The sequence below is a fragment of the Pan troglodytes genome, chromosome 13, assembly GCF_028858775.2.
Source record: "Pan troglodytes isolate AG18354 chromosome 13, NHGRI_mPanTro3-v2.0_pri, whole genome shotgun sequence".
NCBI classification, from domain to species: Eukaryota; Metazoa; Chordata; class Mammalia; order Primates; family Hominidae; genus Pan; species Pan troglodytes.
Genome location: NC_072411.2, coordinates 35,338,431 through 35,361,865, shown reverse-complemented (window position 1 = coordinate 35,361,865; position 23,435 = coordinate 35,338,431). Strand labels below are relative to the sequence as shown.

The 23,435-nt window shown below is 37.6% G+C and overlaps 1 protein-coding gene across 6 annotated transcripts in view; it reads left to right on the top strand.

Annotated features, from left to right (window-relative positions):
• NCKAP5 (NCK associated protein 5) overlaps nucleotides 1–23,435 on the top strand; it is a 996,333-nt gene that overhangs the window by 363,010 nt on the left and 609,888 nt on the right. For all 6 annotated transcript variants that reach the window (XR_010149730.1, XM_016949712.3, XM_016949711.3 and 3 more), the window contains exon 3: nucleotides 4,178–4,251. Coding sequence is in view for 5 of the 6 variants with exons in the window: in XM_016949712.3 (XP_016805201.2) it covers nucleotides 4,178–4,251 (74 nt within the window). In the remaining variant the exon portion in view is untranslated. The remainder of the gene's footprint in view (nucleotides 1–4,177; nucleotides 4,252–23,435) is intronic.

The following is a 23,435-nucleotide window of genomic DNA, read 5'->3' as shown; positions in this document are numbered from 1 at the left end:
ACGTCTGCATTCATTTTCATCCTTATCCTTTATTTCTTAATTTAGTTACAGATTAAGTTTATCCTCCTTGGGACTGTATGTAAGTTTTCATTGTCAATTCTACTGTTTACTGTATCTAAGGTGGGTTTTGTAATTCTAACAGAAACCAGTAGAATAGGATGTTCATCAAGTTAGTAACAATAGTTTAATAGTATATTTGTGCTGAATGAGGTAGGAAGTTGCATGCTGAACAAAGCAAGGCTTGGGAAATTGATATTTTTCATAGATATGTGTTAGGAATAGTGAACACTGACATCAAGGGATATGTGGATATGGGTGTTTATTTTTTCTCCCTAGATGACAGCATGCTTACTCTTCACTAACTGAGTGATACGTATACTAATTGACTTACACTGTAGAAATAGGAGAAGAGGAGTATGTAAGTACCTGGCCTGGGTTGGGGAATTTGATTGTTTCCCAAATGAGATATTGAGAAATAGACTTTCATCTGTATGAACGATTCAGTACCAATACACCAAAACCTGTTGCCTGCTTTCTCTGAAGCACCATTTCATGGTAGGGAGAGTCACCTCATAATAAGAATCACAGGACAGCAATAAATAGATTTCCATTCTGCCTGTAAGGTGTATGTTGCCCTGAAATTCTTAGCTCACTCAGCCCTGTCTTTATTTTATGTCATTTTATTATCTTGGCTGCTCACCCTATTATCTTTTAAAATCTAATTCTGCTGTCTTTTCATCTCAACATTAAAAAAAAATCTTTCTTAACATGCGTCAGAGAGACCACATCTTTCTGGATACTAGTCAGCATGTCGGAGGCTCTTTCTAAAATGCTTACATCTTTCTTATGTAAATAATTTTCAGAGTCACACCCTCTTTTATGATTAAGGATCATGTTCTCTCTCTTGTCCTACAGTACTTGTTCATGGGTTCCATGTTGCATTTTTTCAGTTTACTCTGAAAAAATCTATCTGGACCTTTTCTTTCGCCTTTGCAGGCATGCTGGGATACTGAAGTCTCTGTACAATAACCTCCTGTATGTACTTGCTCCCAAAGCTGTTGCAGCCACTGTGCCAATAGCATTTTACTTATGGTGACCATAGTTTCCTCTTAACCACTGCCAGCCCCAGTGCTACCACCCTCCATTGTTTTCTTGGAGTTAATCTCCAAAGGGATCCACAAAATTCCCCCTAGGAGTAATCCTATTTTATAATCCTATGATAGTGTTTTCACATTAGGTAACTAACTTTTCCAGTTCAGGGTCCAGAAATGATACAGGTATGAAGGTACTTCCTATTTCAGGTTGAGCAAAAACAATTTCACTTAACAACAAATGTATGTAAGATTCATGTCTCTTTTCCCAATCCATTTGTGTTAGCCTTATATTGAGGCAATACCTTAATAAATACGTAAAATATATTGAATGTTGGAAGTAAGAGTGCCATAGAGAAAAAATAAAGATGAAAAGAGGGATGAAGAATCAATAATCTTAGTTTCCCATTTTTAAGTGGTTTAAGATTTGTCATCATAGTTATTTATATGGAAAACAGGATAAAGCTAGTTTAAATGGAAGCAGCTAGTATTTTTATTTGAAATAGCTTTGAAATCACAAGCCAGTGACAACTACATTCAGATTAGAGATCAGTATTATCAATCTCTGCCTAACTGCCTATTCTAATATTTAGTGTGTATAACCTAAGAACTATACACTTAAAAATCTTGAAGTTTGGCAAGAGAAGAGAAAATGAATAATACCTGCACCTTCACCTTGTAAAGTGATCTTCCTTTTGAAAAGAGGTACATAATACTCTGAAAAAGGCCATGCTTCCTATTTGGCAGTCATGATGGTATGTATGTACTTAAACTTCTTGTTTAACACTTACAATGCCTCCATAAATGAAGCATTATTTATCCCTCTGAAGAAGATGAAGAAACTAAGGCTTAGAGAGATTTAATAATGTGACCAGGGGAACATAGCTAGTAAGTATGAAAACCAGGATTTGAACCTAAGTCTCTTTGATACTAAAGTCTCATTTGTCATCACTACACCTTTCAGCTTCAACCTCTGACTTGAGATAATCAGAATGAACAAAATGACAAGTCCAAGCTGCTTTCTAAGGCTTGCACATGATTTGGTCCTGCCTAACTCTCCAACTTCATTTTAGACTCAGTATCCCTGAGTCCCTGTTCCCAGCACCCACTGGCTTCCTTCTGTTCCTCCAACAGCACATTTCAGGACCTTTGCATATGGTGTTTTCTCTGCCTGTAGTGTCTGGCTCCCTTTTCTCTATATGGTTTCCTTCTCCTCTTCCAAGTCTTAGCTCAAATATCACTTGCTTAGAGTCTTCTTCTGGAGTCTTCACGTGACAAAGCTGCTCCTCCCAAAGTCTTTCCTATCACCTGTTTACTTCATAGCACGTAACCAACATGAAACGAATCCGTTCACTTATTTAGTATATCCTCTTTGACAGACTGTAAGCTCCTTGAGGGCAGTGGCTTTCCCCCTCTTGGTGATTACTGTATCTGCAGCACTTAGAACAGCTCTTGGCATCTAACAGATGTTTAAAAATAGTTGTTAAATGAAGAAAAAATGAATGACTTTAAGATCTGTACATTTATTTCTACTTGGGTACAACGTATTTAGTTTTTCTTGGCTGAACATATTTGAGAATTCATGTATTTGATAGTGTCAAGTGTTCTAAATCATGGTTTAGCCTTGATCAGGACAGTTAAAAACGTAACCATGTATGTTGCAACTTCCTGCAGTAGCAGAGCTTTCTGCTTTGTTTTTAACATTCCCAGTGGTCTTCTTTAAATAACTATTGAGTAGTCACCTGAAAATAAATGTTTATTCAATAAGCATAAAACTTCTTAGCTAATTATCTATAACAGAATTACAGTATCTTAGAATCATAACAGTTTTTAGCTAGACAAGGACTCAGTATACCCTCTAGTCTAACAAACATTTTGGGAAGGTAAAAAAGGCTTTTCAAGGCCGCATGGGTAGATCCAGGATCAAAAGAAATCAGGACTGGTCCCTTTCCATTATATGGGATCAACTCCTGTCTTTCTCCCAGCCCCTCACCTTATTATAGTGAATATTTCTATAAGAGCAGTATATTATGTATAGCATTTCATAAGAAGCCTATATTTCTGAAAGAAAAATGTCACTGTTAATCAAAGTTCCCAGTTTATTTCAAATCTATAGAAATGGAACTCTAGCTTTCTTGGGTGCCTTAACATTGAAATCGTTGCATACTGTTCCATCGATGGCTGCTATAATGTAGAAGCAGAGGCCTGCAGGGTAGACCTCTAAACAGAAAGGGAATAAAATACCAGATTCAGAGGAAAACAATACAAAAGAATTTGTATAGGTTGTATTTGCTCCAGGTTAGCAAAGGAAACACCATTGCATATGAGCCTCATATGCAGAAATCACAAATTAAATCCATTGTAATAACCTATGGATTTTTCTGCTTACTTCTCATGTAACACGTGAATTCTTTAATTTTTTTTCAGATACGTTTCAGGAAAATAGTTTGATTTAGAGAAATAAATTTGCATATACATTTCTATAGAGCAGAATACACCATACCTTTCAGGTCTTTTTAGAAGCCAAAGATTTATGTTTAAGAATAAAAAAAAAGCAAATACACTGTTTTGTGTGTATATATGGAGTTGAAGAAAAATGGACATGTCCATTAGTGTATACAAGTGCCCAATGAATATGGGTATATATTATATTTATATAAAACATTCTATATAGTTTGAAAACATTACTTTTGCTGGAACATGACTGTCATAAGACCAGTAAAATCAAGAACTGTTTTGTCTATTTTCTTTTTCTATAATTGGCAGAAATATTTATATACAGTAGAACACAGACTCCAGTTTAGATGACTATGAAATTTAGGCCTTTCTTCTGTGAATAAGAGGATTGTAATGCTGACTCAGTGTAATGACAGTTCTCTTCTGTGATTTGTTTACAAAACTATCATAGGACATGAAAAAATAGTATTTACATATGATTGCAAGTCATAGAAGCAAGAGAATCCTAGAACCGGAAGGGAACTAGGGATAATGTTGTCAAAAATACTCCTTGTAGAGATAAGGTCAGGGTCTTAGGATGGTGGGGACTGTCGTAGTGAGTTTTCATCTGTCTTTGTCTGCTTGTGCAGGAATACATGGACTCCAATAAATACATTGAGCATCTGCTGACTCAGCTCGAGGAGCAACACAGGAGTCTCTGGAGGTGAGTTCAATTCATGTTCTTATTTGCTTGTTCAGGTAGCATCCTTTATAGCTTTGTTGATCTAAAATATTTCAGTTAGACTACAGAATATATACTAAGTCCTTGTCTGGCTAAAAACTGTTAGATTCTAAGAAACTATCATCTTGGAATGGCAAAATTGTAATGTGGAAACTAGAGCCCAAGTTATTTGTTCCTTGCTTGCTTCAAGATTTATTTAAGTTTTTCTCTAGTTAAAAAGTAGAACATTGCTGCTTCAAAGTCCTGCTTCTCTTCATATTAAAGGAGAATATTTTAATAATGCTGTTGTACAGCTATCCAATATTTAGTTTTTATTCTACATGGAGGGTTCTGACACTAGGTAAGGAAAATATCTGAGAATATTTCTGCATGCATATTGGAAATGGTAGATTAATATCACAGAAGTCATATTCCCAAGTTATTCATTCCTTGGGGCCTCTTAGGAATTGAGAGTGGCAAAGATGGTTGTAATATTATTATTTAGCTTTTTATGGCACATGCCGTTATGTTTTTTGTAGGTGCTACTATAGAACTTAAATTTCTTTTTTGAAATTCCTGTAGCTCTTACTTTTTGAAATAAATATGCTGGTGCTTAATTACGTGATGCCTCATATTGTACCGAAATTGTTTTATTAAGTACATTTGTCTCACCCACCCTCAGTAAGCCCCTAAAGTCATTGATTGATTGATTGATTGAGACAGAGATTTGCTCTTGTTGCCCAGGCTGGAGTGCAATGGCAGGAACTTGGCTCACTGCAACCTCCACCTCCCTGGTTCAAGCAGTTCTCCTGCCTCAGCCTCCCGTGTAGCTGGGATTACAGGTGCCTTCTGCCACACTCGGCTAATTTTTTTTTGTATTTTTAGTAGAGACAGTGTTTCACCATGTTGGCCAGGCTGGTCTCAAACTCCTGACGTCAGGTGATCCACCCGCCTCGGACTCCCAAAGTGCTGAGATTACAGGTGTGAGCCACCGGGCCCGGCCCCTTTATTTCTTTTCATCTCCTTGCGGCACGGGGAGAGTGCTCTCTCTGTACACAGAGATGGCAGGTAAATACTTACTAACTCTCTTGTTTTCTTGCTAGACCTCATCCAAATCCATCACCATGGGGCTCCTCACCAGGCCGGGTTGCCTCTTCTTGTTGCGCCACTGTAAAAATTCTAATAACCTCAAAATTTATCTTCTTTCAGGCGTTCTAGGTCTTGGGTAAAGTGCTATATGTTTTAATTTGTTATATTCTTATATTTGTTTGTATACTGGAAGACAGACCTCTGATTACAGTAATAGAGAATATTCTATTTCTATACATAGAAAAACTGCTGGTAGGATACAACAAAAATTCAGTGAAGTCTGTTTGACCCTAATGGACACACCAGTTAATTTTTATTTATTTATTTATTTATTTATTTATTTATTTATTTATTTTTATTTTTTTTAATTATACTTTAAGTTCTAGGGTACATGTGCACAACGTTTGTTACTACATATGTATACATGCATCATGTTGCACACCAGTTAATTTTATGTAGTTGATGCAATATTTGCTAGATTTGTCTTTGAGAACTATAACCTGATTCTGATAGTTTTATTTTGTGAACCAATGTATTAATTAAATCAGCAATAACATGTATGGTTGTATCCTTTTAATTATATCTTCCATAGATCTCTTGGAAAGTATATTTTTAAAACTGTATAACCGGTATAATGTTTTATTTCAACTATTTATACGGAATATTTTATTTTTCCCATCTTCCAAAAGAAAAATTTACAAAAAATAATGAATGCCATCTGATGAAAGAAATTTAGAGTTTAATTTGGTTAGTAAGTGTATCTTACACGCATTATTATAGATGAATAATGGTTTCATGGGCTCTTTGAACCAAAACAACCTGCATGGAAAGGGCTATTTTTCTTACTTTCTTGAGGTAGCTAATAAAAACCTAGGTCTTCTCAGATATGATTAAATTAAAATTCCATTTCAGGCATGGAGTTAACATAAAGTGAGAGCCTAGAATTTTGTGTACAGTTACTTCTATTTTCCTTCAGAAATGGAATTATTACTGCTGAGGAAGCAAAGCCTTATATATAGTGTCAGAGGATCTAATAAAAATGCTCCATTTAAATAACAATAGTAGGTAATACTGACACTTGGATAGTCAGAATAATTCCATTGAGAAGATGCAAATGGGTGGTATTGAAAGAAAATGAACCCCAATAATAGCAGATTTATATATTATTTATTGAATCATGAAATTACTTTTGATTATATTTTTGCCAACAGATCCTGACTTCACTGACTTAAAGTGACAGGCTTTATGATGGTTGTTACAATTTCATAACAACAACTGTAGCCAAATTGTTTTTAGAGAAGAATATGTGAGTGACAGTAAACAGTGTAGGAAATCCTTTCTGGTTATGATTAAATTTTTAAGTGCTTGTTCATAAGTTAGAATAGAATCTGTGATATACAGGGGATCATGGGAATAGCATGTCATGTTCACAAGCACAACCAGATTGCCTGAAGTTAAACAAATGCTCCCATAAATCAGTATAGGCTCCTTCTCTGATTTTATATGCCTTTGATTTGTGGCTGCTACCATTGTCATGGAGTGGGCTATTTGTCATTGCTGCTAATGTTAACTGGTGGCCTTCCATTTATACTGGAGCTAACTTAGAGTCAAGTTCTGAATATCTAGATCTTCCAATAATAATTGTGGTCAGGATTAATTTATGGCTACCACCTTTGAGGACTGATCAGAAGCATGGTTGAAATAAGGCATACTCTTGTTGCCACTTGGTGAATAAGACTTGGATAAATAATATAGGACTAGGTGCAAAGATTAAAAAGTTTCCTTTCCTCCATGGAGGGGGCTGCTAGTCTTTAACCAACTTTAGTTGGTTCTTATAGCATAACCATCTGCTGTGACACAAAAATATATTGCAATAACACTCTTGAGATAACTGGTTATTTTGGGGTCCTGTCTAATATTCTGTTGAAATAGACCTATAATCTATCTCTGGGTTTTCAAGTTGCAAAGGAATTTATGGAGTTCATAAATAACTGTCTAGCAATGAGCAGTCCTTTAAAAGCTCAATTGTCCTTTTGATAGCAACAAATCCTTTCTAAAGAGGAAAACTGAGAATTCATCTAAAGAAGAGAATGGAGTCAGAATCTAGAACTTAGTCTAAGACTTGAGCATAAGTCGGGGTGAGTTTAATCTGCTGTGTATCTCCCTGCTTGATTTAAAAAACACACATACACATACACACACACACACACACACACTGCGACAACCTGTATACTAGTTCAGGTTGAAACACAACCATAATTTCCTGTACTTCTATTTATTCTAATGTGAAAAGTTAATATTAGGAGAAAAAGAATTTTTTTATATCATTTGTTGCTATTTCTGATTTGGCTAAATATATTTGTGACAAGAAACATAAGAAAAAAGTGCTGAAAATGTCTTTCCTAACAAGTGATAAAAAGGCTTTATCCATTTGCGGCCTCATATTAAGAGTTTAGAATAAACAGGTGGAAAATACAAATTGAATTTATGAATGCTTATGGCATTGAAATTACTTTCAAGCCACAAATGTAAAATTATATATAAAAAAGTGAGAGCAGCATAATACTACACAATAGGAAGAAAACTGGACTGGAGGTTTTGGGGACTTGGACTCTTGTCTGGCCTGCATAAACTGGCTGCTAGATAACATCTCTGAAATGGAGTTTTCTTATCTGTGAAAAGAAGGTATTAATATAGCTAGTATTTAAGATTACTCAGCACTGAGATTATGAAATGGTGTCTGGAATATTATATTGCATTTATAAAACACATGTTTTTAAATAACACTTAAATATTATGCAATGATACAGCTACATAATACAAATGTCATAGAAAGCTTCAAAGAACCTATGAGTAGAAATGACTAATGGAACAATCTAACAACTTGCCAGTAGCTCAACTAGATAATGTCCAAGTATTCACTTAAGATATTCTTTCTTTTTGTGTTAATGGGAGACTGGAGTTTTACTACTACCCAAATCAGCCTCCTCCAAGATTCAGAGGTCAGAGTTTTTAAAAGATAGTTTGGCGGTGGGGGTGGGGATGTTAGAGAATGGGGAGTGCTGATTGGTTGTGTCGGGATGAAATCATAGGGAGTCGAAGCTGTCTTCTTGCGCCGAGTCAGTTCCTGGGTGGGGGCTGCAAGATCTGATGAGCCAGTTCACCTTTCTGGATGGTGCCAGTTGATCCATGAGAATGCAGGGTCTGAAAAACACCTCAAATACCAATCTTTGGTTTTACCATAATGATGTTACCCACAGGAGCAGCTGGGGATGTGAGGAATCTTGCGGCCTCTGGCTGCATGACTCCTGAGCCATAATTTCTAATCTTGTTGGCTAATTTGTTAGTGTTATAAGGGCAGTTGGTTTGGTCCCCAGGCAAGGAGGGGCTTGTTTCAGGAAAGGACTGTTAGCATCTTTATTTCAAATTTTCATAAGTCAAATTGGTGACAGTTTTATCAAAAGCCTTAAGGTAATGAAGAATGAGTAATAGGTCTCCATGATCAAAATCAAATGACAAAATCTGAATGCAGAGTGCCAGCTACCAACCACAGATTCCAGATCACCTAAGCCTCATTTGAACAAGCTATATCTGCACTAGGGTTTCTCAACCAAGGCACTGTCGACATTTGGGGCCAGACAATTCTTCATTATAGGGGAGGATGTTTAGGATGATCCCTGGCTTTTATACCACCTGCCAGTAGTATCCCTCAGTTGTGACAACAAAAATGTCTCTGGGCATATTTCAAGGATTCCCTAAGGGACAAAGTCATCCCCTCTCCCAGTTGAGCATCAGTGGTCTAAATAATCTATGCAAGCATTTTCCTGAGTATATTCCAAGAAACACCAATACTCTGCATCACTATGTCATAGATATTTTAAGAAAAATGAGGGTACTCCATGGTCAAATAAATTTTTAAAATTTTAGGTAAAACCAAGCCTTAAACATTTTGTTTTTAATTGTAGAACTTCTCAGAGCCATTAATCCTGCTAACATGTGCTGCGTATATGCAAATATTGGATATAAAATTTCATTTTTTACTTTAAAAATAAAACTCCAAATCCTATCTGTCTTAGAGCATCTACTCTAAGGTTCAAGGAACATATCGAGGGAAGTGGTGATCTATCTAACTGCTATCCAAATATAGAATACATATGACTTGTACCACCTGCTTCACTGGTACTGGGCTGGGTGACTTAAGGGCATCTAGCAGTGAGTTGTTGGTAAAAGGGGAAAAGAGTCTGGGTTGTTGGTAAAAGGAGAAAGTCAACCTGTAGGAACCTCAATCCCAAGTTCCTCGCTAATTTCCTGAGGGGAAGTCAAAGCCTCAGTACAAACTTCCAAGAATCTAAACTACTGATTACAAACCATTTGCCCAAGTAAAAGACTTAACTCTTGCTTCCCAAGGCGGGGGAACTGATGGTTTCCTACATCACCAGGGGGAGTAAAAGACTAAATTTTAAAGCATGTATAGTCCCTAGTCAGAAGAAGATCCTCTAAGGCTCATCCCTTCTAGCAAAACAAAAGATAATTACTTTTATATATCCAAGATTTTTAAAATGGAATTTTACCTTTCCTTTCTGGCTTGCATGTGATTCTTATTCTAAGAACAGAAATAGGAAAACATTGGGTAAAAACTTTGCTTTCATTCTCCTTATGATTCAAAGATGTCTTAACTAAGTAGAGTGAACATTGAAATAAAATGATCCATGCTCAAAATGCTCATTCATGTTCTCCATAATTTTGATATATCTATACATTTTTAGCTAGAGGTTAATGGCCCTGGTGCCTCTAACGTTCCCTCCAGCTCTAAATTGAGAGAGAGAAATTGCTTGCTGCAAGGCCACACGTCATTATTCTATCCTTGAGGAAGAAATATTCTTTGCTAAAATGTTATCTAGAAATTATCTTGTAGTTGTAAAATACAGGTAAGAAGAAAAAGCTGACATGCTCTCTGAGAAGAGTCAGGCCCAGAGCCTCTTGAAGATGTACCTTCTGTGTATCCTGTATCTTAGAATCCTATCATCCAGGCATCTTAAGAATTAGCATGCCTCTATCCTCATGGGGTTAATTTATGTAGACTAAGGGGACGCCGAGTATTAAACAGGTTGCCTTCACTGTAATCATAGACCTCCACTGGGAGCTCTTAATTGGCAACAAGTAAAATTGCTCTGCATGAATTCTTAATGGTGGACACTGAATAAAATAAGAACTATGATTTGTTTTTTAAATCCCTCAAGAGGAAAAGAGGCTGTCTCTTGGGGAGAGAATGTGTAGCAAACAAAGAGAGAGCTCAGTGCTCTGTAATAGCAATAAAAGCTCTGAAAGCAAAACATCACGCTATGCCAACTCAATAACAGCACACGGTTTCCTGTTCTGCATCCCTGATTCACCCTGCTGAGGTCAAAGGAGACCAGGGCTAGCGTGCCTCACATTATCTTTCCCTGTTCTCAACCCTTGGGATGAATTTCTAAATCATAGCTGTATTCTCAGCCAAGTGCAGACCCCAGAGCCACCCTGGAAACCCATCAAATGTCACTCCCCAATTACCCACCAGGAGTTGTTTCAGAGATGCAGACAGTCCCAGACCCCTGCCAGGATAAGAGTCTGGCCTCTCAGCTATGCCCTCTGTCCAGCACAAGGGAGATGAAACCAGGGCTCTCAAAATTGGGTATTGCCACATGCTTCAATGGTTATGTTATTCCTGAACAGTCGTAGGGAGAGCTATGGGATAAGCTATCCACCAAAGGATACTTATTATAGACTGCTGGTCATACTTTAGAGAAGCAAGGGAGTGTTCAGGCTTCTTATAACCATGAAGCCCCTGATGATATAACATCACTGTCTTCCAAGAACCTTTCTTCCAGCAACAACAGGGTTTAGTAGAACTAAGTCCAGAAAGACATCTGGTTTGATTGAACCAGATCACCCAGAAGATCTCACCTTGCACCTTGGGATCGATCTTCATTATAGTTTACTTAGGTCACCTGTATGTGATATGCATGTGTCTAATTAGGGGGTGCCTAGAATTTGAATCCAGGTTTTCTGGGGCAAGGAGACACAAAAAGGGTCAGGGTAAAACTCTGCACTCACTTTCTATCTGTGATTTCCTGTTTCTTATCAAATCTGCCCACTGTTCTTTAATTCATCATAGAACATACATTTAGGTCCTAACCTTGGGAGTTTATCCCTTCCTCTTCACTCTAAACCTTGTTTGCAAGAAACATTTCACATTTATCAAGATTATTCCACTGGGGCATTGAGGGATGGAGGGGGTTCTATAAAACACATTTTAGGAGACTCTGTCCTGCAGAAGTCCGAAGAAGGCTTCCCAGAGGAGGTGGCATTTTGAACCAAGGCTTGATTAGGAGCAGAATTGGAGTGAGGGCTGATGAAGAGTCAGTAATGGAATACATTGAATTTGAATTGTCTTTAAGACTTTAAGCTCTAACAGTACAGAGGATGACGAGAAATTCAGGACTAGGATCTTTATAGTTAATAAATAAACCACTGTATAGATGGAGTCACTATTAACCAACAAAGATATAAAATTGATCCCTAATGTAACTGGGGAAATATTCGTACTTAAAAGATAGATTTACTGCCACCGCAAGAAGCTTGGATTTGAATAATACTGTACAAGTAGGCCCATACATGACTTAAAAACTCCACTTCTAGTTTAAACAGGTTTATATTCTTCAAGAAACACTCCAAAAGTACCAAAAAATATCCCAACATCAATACGATTTGGGGGTCACCCAGAGAAATTTACCACTATTTAATCTAAAGACATTTAGCTTAAAACACACTTTTGTTATTTTTAGATCCATGCTTATCTTAATATGACAGCCAGGAACCTATGTGATTTATTTATCTGAAATTAAAATAAAAGGCCTCAAGCAAAAGGCATTTTGTAGATTTATTTGGGGTAATAAAGATTACAAATATTCCCTACTAAGTTGAAAGAAGAAAAACTCCAGCAGACAACAGTGTAAATGGCCCCCTTGACATAAATGCATGTATTAAGGCTGAAGTGCACTCACAGTAAGAAGTGACAAAGTGCCTCTTTTTTTTTTTTTAAATCTAGAAGGAGAAATGAAATGGGTAATTTACCATGGCCTTCTATTTAATTTTAATTTTACTGGAAAAATTCACTAACTTGTTAGGGCATGAGCATACTTATGACTTATTTTTTAAAAAGGTACCATTAGGATATAACCCTGTATCTCTCTCCAAATGGGTAACTCTAGATTAAAAATAAGTCATTTGTTTGCTTACTACCTCTGTCCCCCAACCCCATCCCATTCTTCTTAATTTCTCCATATTCAGAGGCCTGAGAGGGAGTTCCATTACCCTACCTCCACTCTCCTTTCCAACCCTTGGGAGGGGTGTTTGGGCCTCTCCAAAAAGAAGAAATACAAAATGCATTTTTTCCTTCAAGGTTTTAACTATGGTACACTGTATAATTTTGTATTATAAATCAGACCTCATAAGTAATCCAAAGAGCTAAGGATGGCAAGGTTCCTTGAATCAAAGAATCAGGAATAGGTTAATGGAAATGAAAAGTCATTGGTAGAGCTGTGTTCTAAGCTATCTCAGGGCGGAGAACATGCGTGGGAACGCAAACGTCTTTTGGAGGGTGGGTGAATTTTGCCTTCTTTGGCTGGTTTCACAGCCCAGGGAAGCCTCTGGAGTTTGCCTCAGGGGTACCTGGCTTACTTGGTGTCCGGGCTTTGCCTTCTCTCGAACACTCAGTGATTAAATGTCATAGATGTATTTTCTGTGGCAATTATTCTAGACGTTCACCAGGTGTAAAAGCCTGAGAGAGAAAGTTAAAGGTACTGAAGCTCCCAGTGCGGTGCTACCACATGAATCACATTTTACCAATAGGGGAGATCTGTCACCTGGACCCTGGGTTGCTTTGGTTGCAGCCCTCTGCTCTCCTTTCCTCCCGCCCCATCTCCTGTTGACGAGGACAATGCTGCCTCTGCGATGCTTCAGCAAAATACCCCAAACATGTAACAGTGACTCTGTCCTTACCTCCAGGAGCCTCTAAACCAGTTCCCAGCATGTTGCTCTCAATCACACTGACTTGTTTGTCTAATTATCTCATGAGAGCATGTTTTGTATGTTTCACATCTTTGACCTGTAAGACCAAGTCTTCCCATTCCTCTATCTCTCATCATGCTTGGCATAAAACACGAAACTTCAAACATAAAGTTTCACCCATCTTGAAAGCATAGAGACAAAAATTGGGGATGTGTTTTGTGTAACTTTGTTCCTAAGTGACTTAGCACATTATGGATACTCCAAACACTTTTCTTGAGACTTTACAGGGACTGTTGATGATTCAAGAGGAGAAACTGTCCAAGCATGGTGGCTCACTCCTGTAATCACAGCACATGGGAGACAGAGGTGGGCAGTCTGCTTGAACCCAGGAGTTTAAGATCCTGTCTCTACAAAAAATTAGCTGGAAGTGGTGAGTGCTACTGGGTCTCAGCTACTCAGGAGGCTGAGGTGGGAGTATGGTTTGAGTCCAGGACTCTGAGGCTGCAGTGAGCTTTGTTCCTGCCACTGTACTCCAGCCTGGGTGACAGAGCAAGACCCTGTATCAAAAATAAACAACAACAACAACAACAACAAAAAAAAAAAAGAAATTCTTGTGGCCTCATATGTTCATTAGGGATGAGACCACCTTTATCTGTAAGTCCATGCAAGAAAAAAAGTCAAGCAAGCATGGCAAAAAGTCATTTGTCTCAGTGGCTTAAAAATGTTAAAATGAGATACACAATTTCAAGATACTATTAGAAAGTTTAAAGATTGAAATGTTTAGTCATAAAGTGTTTAACCAAAAAGCAAGAAGTTTTAGGGCTTGTCATTTCTGTGAGCATGTCACTGCATGTCATAGTAAAGGCTCTAACCAGTAGCAATAATAATCAAATGTATATTTGTATCTCATAATTTTATTCTGTTGATCTACCAATTATGATTTTGAGTTATAAACAACCTTATCAGTAGAAGCAATGAAAGGATATCTCATGATTTTGAAATAACACAATGAAGAGGCAATTTTAGATTTTTTAAAATTCATGATGAAAATCAAGGCCTAAAATATTGTGTGTTTTTTTTTTTCCATTTGGATAAAGCAAATTAGAGAACAATTGTAGACATGTAGATCAAGCTACTTTTACAAACATAATCAGGGCTTAACCTACAAGGCTTGAAAGTGGTATTTACAGAGAAGGTATTGATAATTTTGGCAAGACCAACATACACTTGAATGCAGAATGGAGCTTATATGGTTTGGATTTGTGTCCCTGCCCAAATCTCATGTGGAATTATAATCCCCAGAATTGGAGGAGGGGCCCAGTGGGAGGTGACTGGATCATGAAGGTGAATTTCCCTCTTGCTGTTCTCATGATAGTGAGTGAGTTCTCATGAGATCTGGTGGTTGAAAAGTGTGTAGCACCTCCACCTTTGCTTGCTTCTTCCTCTGGCCATGTAAGATGTGCCTGCTTTGGCTTCCACCATGATTGCAAGTTTCCTGAGGCCTCCCCACCCATGCTTCCTATACAGCCTATGGAACTGTGAATCAATAAAATGTTTTTTTCTGTATAAATCACCCAGTCTCAAGTAGTTGTGCTGTGTTTGTTTGTTTGTTTGTTTTTATTTTTTTTGGAGACGGACTCTTGTTCTGTTGCCCAAGCTGGAGTGTAGTGGCACGATCTCGGCCCACTGCAACCTTCACCTCCTGGGTTCAAGCAATTTCCAGCTAATTTTTGTACTTTTAGTAGAGACAGGGTTCCACCATGTTGGCCATTCGGGTTTCAAACCCCTGACCTCAAGTGATCTGCCTGCCTCGGCCTCCCAAAGTGCTAGGATTACAGACATGAGCCACCTCGCCTGGCTTCAAGTAGTTTTTTTATGGCAATATGATAACAGACTAATATAGGAGCTTAGCACAAATAACAATGACCCGGGCTGCCAAACAGAGGGTGAATTTTCACAGGATTAGTAACAAGAAAGACAATGGAAAAAAAAGGCAAAAAGATGAAAAAGGGAAGAACCAACAGTAAAAATAAATTATGATTATTTTATTACCTAGCTCCTTTAAATAGCTTGACAGTAAGTGGCACATTTTTTCTCTTTATCCCTTAAAGTATTACTGATATACACTGTAATCCAGTTGGGGCTGGTATTTAATGGCACACCAGTACAATCAGAGGCTGTATTCTAACTGTTTGGTGATTTTGTCATACCATTGCTAAGTTTAAAAAATATCATCCCTGGTTCATCTTCTGCAATGTGGAGTTTAAGTCCTGACTCTGCTACTTACTCTGTGGTCTTGCAAAAGTCATTTAGGCTTTCTGGGCCTGAGTTTCCCATTGGTAATGAGAATGGTTTGGAAGAAATGACTTCGGCAGTTGTTTCTTAAGAGTTAAAAATCTATAATTTTTACCTGTCATCTAGGTAGGCCAGTTGAAGGGTTGAATGATGAAGATAGAAGAGAAGTGATAGATGCATAAAATGGTTGGAAGTGGCAGTTTCCCTCCTTGAAAGAAGGCAGATATTAATTCTTTTATGAACCTAGCTTTCTTTATGCACTAACTCTTGGACTGTCTCTTGGCACCAAACCTTCCCGAGGTAATGAAACAGCATGCTGGTGGACCCAGGGCACCAGAGCAAGGTCAGGGCTGTGACCACTTTCAAAAGATTTTCCAGGAAATTATTCTATTGAATAATGTTTAAGTTTCCACAGAAGCTATAAGCAGAGTGTGCTGCAAAAAAAAAGTTAATTGTACAATATTAAAAACCAGAGCAGCAACTGTGAGGTTATGGTCCCTATTAAAGGAAATTGCATTGTCTGACGCTGTCTCTTCAATATTCTCTAGAAATTCAGACTCCCTGGCTAATTGAAAGCCAAATATGTATTTACCTGGATTTATTCAGTTATATTGGCAAATTGATTTTCTTGTTTCTCTGCTTTGGAGACAGAAATATGGATGGTATCAGTTGCAGAAGACCACTCTAAAATAGAAATTCTTTGACGTCACAACTGAGCAAAAGTTCTTAGAGTTGGATCAGATGTACACATTTAGGACCTTGGCTTTTGGGACCATTTGTCCCCAAGATGACATAATTCAAAATGTACCAAAAGTCACATCTATCAAAAAACATTTCTTCTGCTGGATGAACTGAAATTCCCGTGCTCAGAATAAAAAAAAAGAATTGGTAATCCAGGAAGTCAGCCCTGAAATTTGCCATTGCCACTTAAGAATTCTAGCATCACTCTCTTAGCTCCTCATAATATCTCATCAGGGATTAGTTTGCAAACTAATACCCATGGAAATCTGAGTCCTCGAAGTTTTTTCTGTAAAACCAAGCATGTTTAGAATGGGAGAAAGGAAGTTGTAATAGAAATGTTATGGTACAAATCCAAATATTTCTATTTGTAACCACACACATGTCCCTACTAACCTGGACCTCCTTTATTACTCATTATTTCTACACACGCACTCCTTTGTGGCCTTTCTCTCCATTCCAAATAGACAAGCCGTAACCATCCTTCAAGTTTCCTGCCTCCCTACCTCTTCACATGCATTCCTCAGCCCACCTGGGCCCAGTCTTCCGTGCTGAACTTGAGACTATTTCATATAAGTATACATAATGATGTATATCTTGTAAAAACTCTAAAATTACTTCATGTGCCTTAGTATTGACTCTACAAATATTGTAGGTACCTGGCCTTACACTTCTGTTACACATCAAATGATGACTAACACAGGGTTGAACATAACAGGTGTTTAGCTAACACACATTGATCGATTTTCTTGAGCAGAGAAATTAAAAGTTGTCAGCAATCAGACAAATGCATTGTCTGATGCTGTCTCTTCAATATCCTCTAGAAATTCAGACTTCCTGGCTAATTGAAAGCCAAATATGTATTTACCTGGATTTATTCAGTTATATTGGCCAATTGATTTTCTTGTTTCTCTGCTTTGGAAATAGAAATATGGATGGGGTCAGTTGCTAGTTAGGCCATATCAAGAGCACTTAATTTGGATGTCAGTTACAGACACTACAATCCAAAGATTATCCACAAAGCTGGTGACTAAAATGGTACAAGGTTCAGAATACTGAATTAATAATGATGTGAGGAATTGGAGATGTTTGCTTGACAAATAGAAGACTAAGAGATGGATAGATCTAATAATTGTTTGAAAATGGAATGAGTTGTCTTGTGGAGAAGAAATTTAGAACTAGAAAGGGCATTTCTCATACTTATTACCATCCCGAGGAAGGTATTCTTGAGATAGTGAGTTCTGTACCACTGCAAATGTCAAAGCAAAGTGGTCATCTTTCAGATATAGTATGGGATGGATTCTGCTACATTGGATAGGAAGAGATCAGACATCTCTTCTATTGAATGACTCAACATCTGCCTTTCACCTTTTGGCTCTAACGCTGTCATCAGTAGCTCCACTTATAACATCTCCCTGTTCTGTGTACCATTCCTGTTAAAGGATTTATCTAAAGACAGTTTTTCATGTTTTTTTCACAGTCTTTACTGCTTCAAAGGAAGGTTCCTTCATTGGTCCTTATACAACTTGTTTTTCAGTCTTCATTTAGTCATGGCCACCTGTTGGACATATTCTAGTTTGTGAGTTTTCCTCTTGACATGTGAGGCTCCAATATAAACATAATATATTTTTATTATGACCAGATTACAAGTCCAGTTTTAATTATCCTTTGAGAGAGGGTTGTTATTCTAACTAACTTCATGATTTTTCCCCTAGTGGTACTAATTGTTAATAACCTTTAGGCAAAATACCTAAAATTCCAGCATTGCATCATGCATATCCAATTACTCTCTTGTGAACTCAAAGAATATAAGTCATTATTTCAGGAAAGGGCAAAGAGTGTTTTAAATTTAGAAAATCCATTCCTTTCTTTTTTCTCCACTACTCCTATACTTCCTCCACCCACTTTTTAATTGCCTTGTTCTGTTTCAGATCTTCCTTTTTCCAATGCCAAGACTTTATTTGTGGTTAAGAAGTCACAGAAGAGGCCGGGCGTGGTGTCTCACGCCTGTAATCCCAGCACTTTGGGAGGCCAAGGCAGGTGGATCACGAGGTTAGGAGATCGAGACCATCCTGGTTAACAGTGAAACCCCGTCTCTACTAAAAAATACAAAAAAAATTAGCCGGGCATGGTAGTGGGCGCCTGTAATCCCAGCTACTGAGGAGACTGAGGCAGGAGAATGGTGTGAACCCAGAAGGTGGAGCTTGCAGTGAGCCGAGATCATGCCACTGCACTCCAGCCTGGGCGACAGAGCAAGACTCCGCCTCAAAAAAAAAAAAAAAAAGAAGTCACAGAAGAATTAATAATAATTACAAATAAATTTGATAATTCCTGACCTTTTATTAGAAGATTATTTTAGCTTTCGAAAGGAAGGACGTGAGTTTCAGCTCATCAATTAAATGAACAATAATTAATTTAACATGTATAATTTCAATGTTAAGGAATATTGGGAAGGATGGTTCTAGAACAAAGAAACAAAGCTCATGAGAAAATATGTACCTGGAGCACAGCCACAGCCAAAGCGAATTTAACTTTTGGGTGTCCTGCTGTAGACTGAGTTGGGTGCCGTAGGTGTTTACCGTGGTACACATTAAGATTCTTCGAGTTGCTCTCGTATTGTGATGGTGATACGTGCATTATATAAAGGAAGATCATTGCTTTTTGAAGATATAGTGTGCTAAGGGTTTCAGATCATTTATTCCAGAAATCCAATTCCACTATCCCCTCTGTGTGCCCCTCCCTCACCCCACCCCATCACACAAATCCCTGAGAAGTTTATTTCTGGCCCATTTACTACATTAGCAAGAGAGTTTATTTTTCTAGCTCATTGCTAAACCATTATACTATAGAAATTCCATTGCCAAGCAGTTTTAAAGCAGAACTGTTATCTTCCTCATCATAATTTTAAAGTTAGCATTTGAAAATCACTTTCAACTTTGGATAACAAATGAAACATGATTATGTAAAGTTTACATTCATCTTTGTCACATTGGTGAAGATTTTGCAATAAATACAGTATAGATTATTTTTCCTGTCAAATGCTTGCTAGACATTGGAGTACATTAATTAGCTGGACCACTGTCAGATGTGCTCTGTGATATTTTCACAGAGAAAGCATGAGCTGAGATTGGGTGAAAGGCAAAAAGCAGATTCACTTGTCAGCAGGAAGCATTCTGAAGGGGGCCTGTTAGGGTGGCTTGGGAAGATCATTTTGGAAACAAGATATGTATATATGATAGAGGGTTTCTGACACTCCTGGGCTGGTGAGATCTTATTCCAAAGGAACATGTAATTAGGCTCACATTCCATTGTGGGTTGGGAATGGGCATGCTCTTGATATATGAATAACGTAAGGACATGCTTATAATGCAGTGAGAAGAGATTTTTGAATTGCTGCATGAATGTTTGCCTGTGTTGATGGGCAATCCACAAAAAGTTCAGAGGTTCAGGATGTCTGGAAGGTTTCCTGCTTCACATCTGAGCAAACCAAAGAAGAAATTGTGGATAAATCCTTATGAAAACTTTCTCATGGGCTTTCAAAGTCCTGAGTCTTCATGTAAAGTTAGAATGTGGAAATGTCCCTTATGCTCCTGTTTGGGAATAAAATGTTAGATATAGTTGTCTTGGTTAATATACAGATAGAGATTGGTTCCTTGAATGTCCATCTTCTATTCACAACCCAGGAACCTAGCAATTTCTCATGACTTCCAAAACACAGCCTTTGGAGAGTTTCACAAACAGAAGCAAGAATTGCCACGGTGCATCATGGCCACGTGCCATCTGTCTTTGGCAGAGTTGGCAAAGCAAGGACTTCTTTGATATCAACTTCAAACATGCATAACATGACCCACACATACTATTTTTTTCTTATTAACTGTGTGATGGGCCAGTCCTTAATTTATATAAGCCATTTAAAATCTGTTTTTATTTCCAACTTCTTCTACCTCCTGTTGGGTAAAGAGTTCCATCAACTTAATCCCTACTCTATGGGGTAGGGCTTCCTTTTATTTGCCCTAAACACACACACAAGCTTGAATTGGTGACTCCTCAATTAGACATTTTAGGGGTTAGTAATTAATTCTATGTTTATTCTATTTATATTATATACAATCATATATATATATATATATATATATATATATATGTACACACACACAATCTTATAGGCATAATTCACCTTGCTTCTGACAAATGATACTCACAGAACAACCACAAGAGTAACCCTGGACTCATTTTTGTTGTTTTCTTGATTATTTTATCTTTTAAAGTAACAAATACATTCAGTATTAGGATATGAGTTGTTCAAGTTCTTGAGTCTGCCACTCTACAATTATGAGGAAATCATTTGATCACTGGATTCTTTATCTATAAAGCAAAAATTTAACTTAAAATTCCTTTTCAGCGCCGGGCACGGTGGCTCACGCCTGTAATCGTAGCACTTTGGGAGGCCGAGGCGGGCGGATCACCTGAGGTCAGGAATTTGAGACCAGCCTGGCCAACATGGTGAAACCCTATCTCTACTAAAAATACAAAAATTAGCTGGGCATGGTGGCAGGTGCCTGTAATTCCAGCTACTCGGGAGGCTGAGGCAGGAGAATCGCTTGAACCTGGGAGGTGGAGGTTGCAGTGAGCCGAGATCCTGCCATTGCACTCCAGCCTTGGCAACAGAGCGAGACTCTGTCTCAAAAAAAAAAAAAAAAAAAAAAAATCCTTTTCAGCTTTATTATCTTTTGAATTTGTTTTGTGGCCATCTAGAAAAATGTGAACCGTAGAACTTACATTTAAAGATTACAGAAATAAAATTAACATCAAATAGCCATTTAAAAATTATAGTTAATGTTTTGGGTAAATAAAAGGGAGTCATAAATATAAAATTATAGAATGATTTTAGAATTATATCTATAGAATCTATAGAATGATAGAAATACATACAATTATAGAATGAGACAGTCTAGTGTGTGCTGCTGAATTACTGGGGGTGAACAAAGAACAAAAGGAACAAAGGAACAAAAGCTTCCTTTTAAAAAAAAACTATTTCTCCTCTACCTCCTTCAAATGGTCGATCTTACCCATTTTCCTGGCTTCTCATGATATTATGTTATCTTATTCATTGTATCCATTTTCATCCCTTCCTCTTCTTTCAAATCTCATTTAAAATGCCATCTCCACCAAAACGTATTCCCAAATTCCATATTAAAAATGAACCTCTGCTCCTTCTCTACTCCCATAATGTTCTGCTTATGTGTGTAGTATAAAACTTACTTCGTTCTGATTTATGTTAAGGTAGGGTAATACCCTATGTCTTTCTTGTTAAACAATAAGCCCCTGGAAGAGGGAAATCATGTCTGTTTATCTTGGCATCTCCTTGGTGTCTAACAGTCAAGGATTGTTTTAATACATATGGATGGTCATGGATTCAGAGCAATCTCATTGCTGCCAGTACTGAGGAAACAGGAATTCTGGTAGGAATGAACCATGTCATTAGTCTACCGCTTGCTATGTTTCTACATAATTGTTGGGTTGACTTTCGCTTTGCTCCCATTTCTCTTCTTTGTAGCCGTAGCTCTTTCTAGTGGGAGTCATTTACTTGAACTCCTGTTTAGCCTGGTGTAAGCCTTCTAAATCACAGATTAGAAGAGATTCATTCATATACCGTATTACCCAAATATGCATGCTATATGATAGCCCTATTCAGCATCTTCCACTGATTGCATCCATGTTATATATTATATGACCACACCCTAAGTTCATCCTCTGGCCTTCATATTACAAAAGTCCTGTTTTCAGTTTAGGTGTTTTTATCCCCCTTATCTTCCAATTCCCATTAAAAATAAATCATTGCTCTGCTAATGGCTTGTTTCATACCTTCTGGATCAATGTTACTTATAAGGAAATCCTAGCATCTTTGATCTCTTTCATTTGGTCATGGGCCTTTTCTCAAGAATATCTGTTGTTGGCATCCCTACTGGGTCCAGGTCAGCATTCCTAAGACTGCCCACTTTTGTTTTTGCCCTCATCTCTGCTTTTGGCACTGAAGACCAGGGTGGCAGATACAAAAGTTAAAAAGAAATAATAATGCTTTATCATTATATGACAGTATTGTTCTAAACACTTCACAAGTATTAAGTCATTTAATCATCACAGTTTTATGAGGTTTAGTCTTCCCATTTTGCAGATGAGGGAAATGAAGCACAAACGTTAATTAACTAGTTTGTCTGGAGGGCTGGGTCTTTAATCATTACCCTAAACATTTAATGAGTTGTCACTAAATATATCCAGCCCTCTTCCTTATAGGCACATGATAGAATTGCAACTCCTGCTCCTCTGAGGATGGATGGGGTCATGTGACACGTTCTGGCCAATGAATTGTTAGCAAAAGGGACACTCCAAATTGAAGCATTTAACTGTGAGTCTGCAACTGCCCAACATGCTTTTTCTTCTTGCATGGCAACCAGCAGCTCTCAAGATGGTGGTTTCTCTAAAGCTGGGGTCATAAAATGATTACCATGAGCAGAGTCCCCGCCAAAAGGTAGCATGAAGAAGAAATAGGCATTTGTTTCAAGCCACTGAGATCTAGGGGTTGCTTGACACCATGGTACAACCCAGCCTATCCTTCCAAAATATCCTGCCTACACAGGCCAAAAATAGTAGAAAGGCAGAACACATTCTTTAAGTTCCTAGAATATAGTTCTTAACTTTTAAGAACTTGTGATGGTGCTAACATTTTTCAATTCCGTAGGTATCAATTTCAGCTTTCGTTATTTCCTTTATGTTAATTTCCAATATCTCTCCAGAATACCTCTCAAAACTCTATTCCTTTCATAGGAAATTCTGAGGCCCAGGCTTCTTGATATTTTTAACGGTTTAATTACCAAATAGTGACTCTGTAATTTTAAGATTTTATAAGATATTTTAGAAATTTGGCAACTGTTGTAGTCCTAGTTCATAAAAATAAATAGATTGAAAAAACCCAAGTTTACATTTTGAAAAAAATATAATTTTGAATACACAAAGCG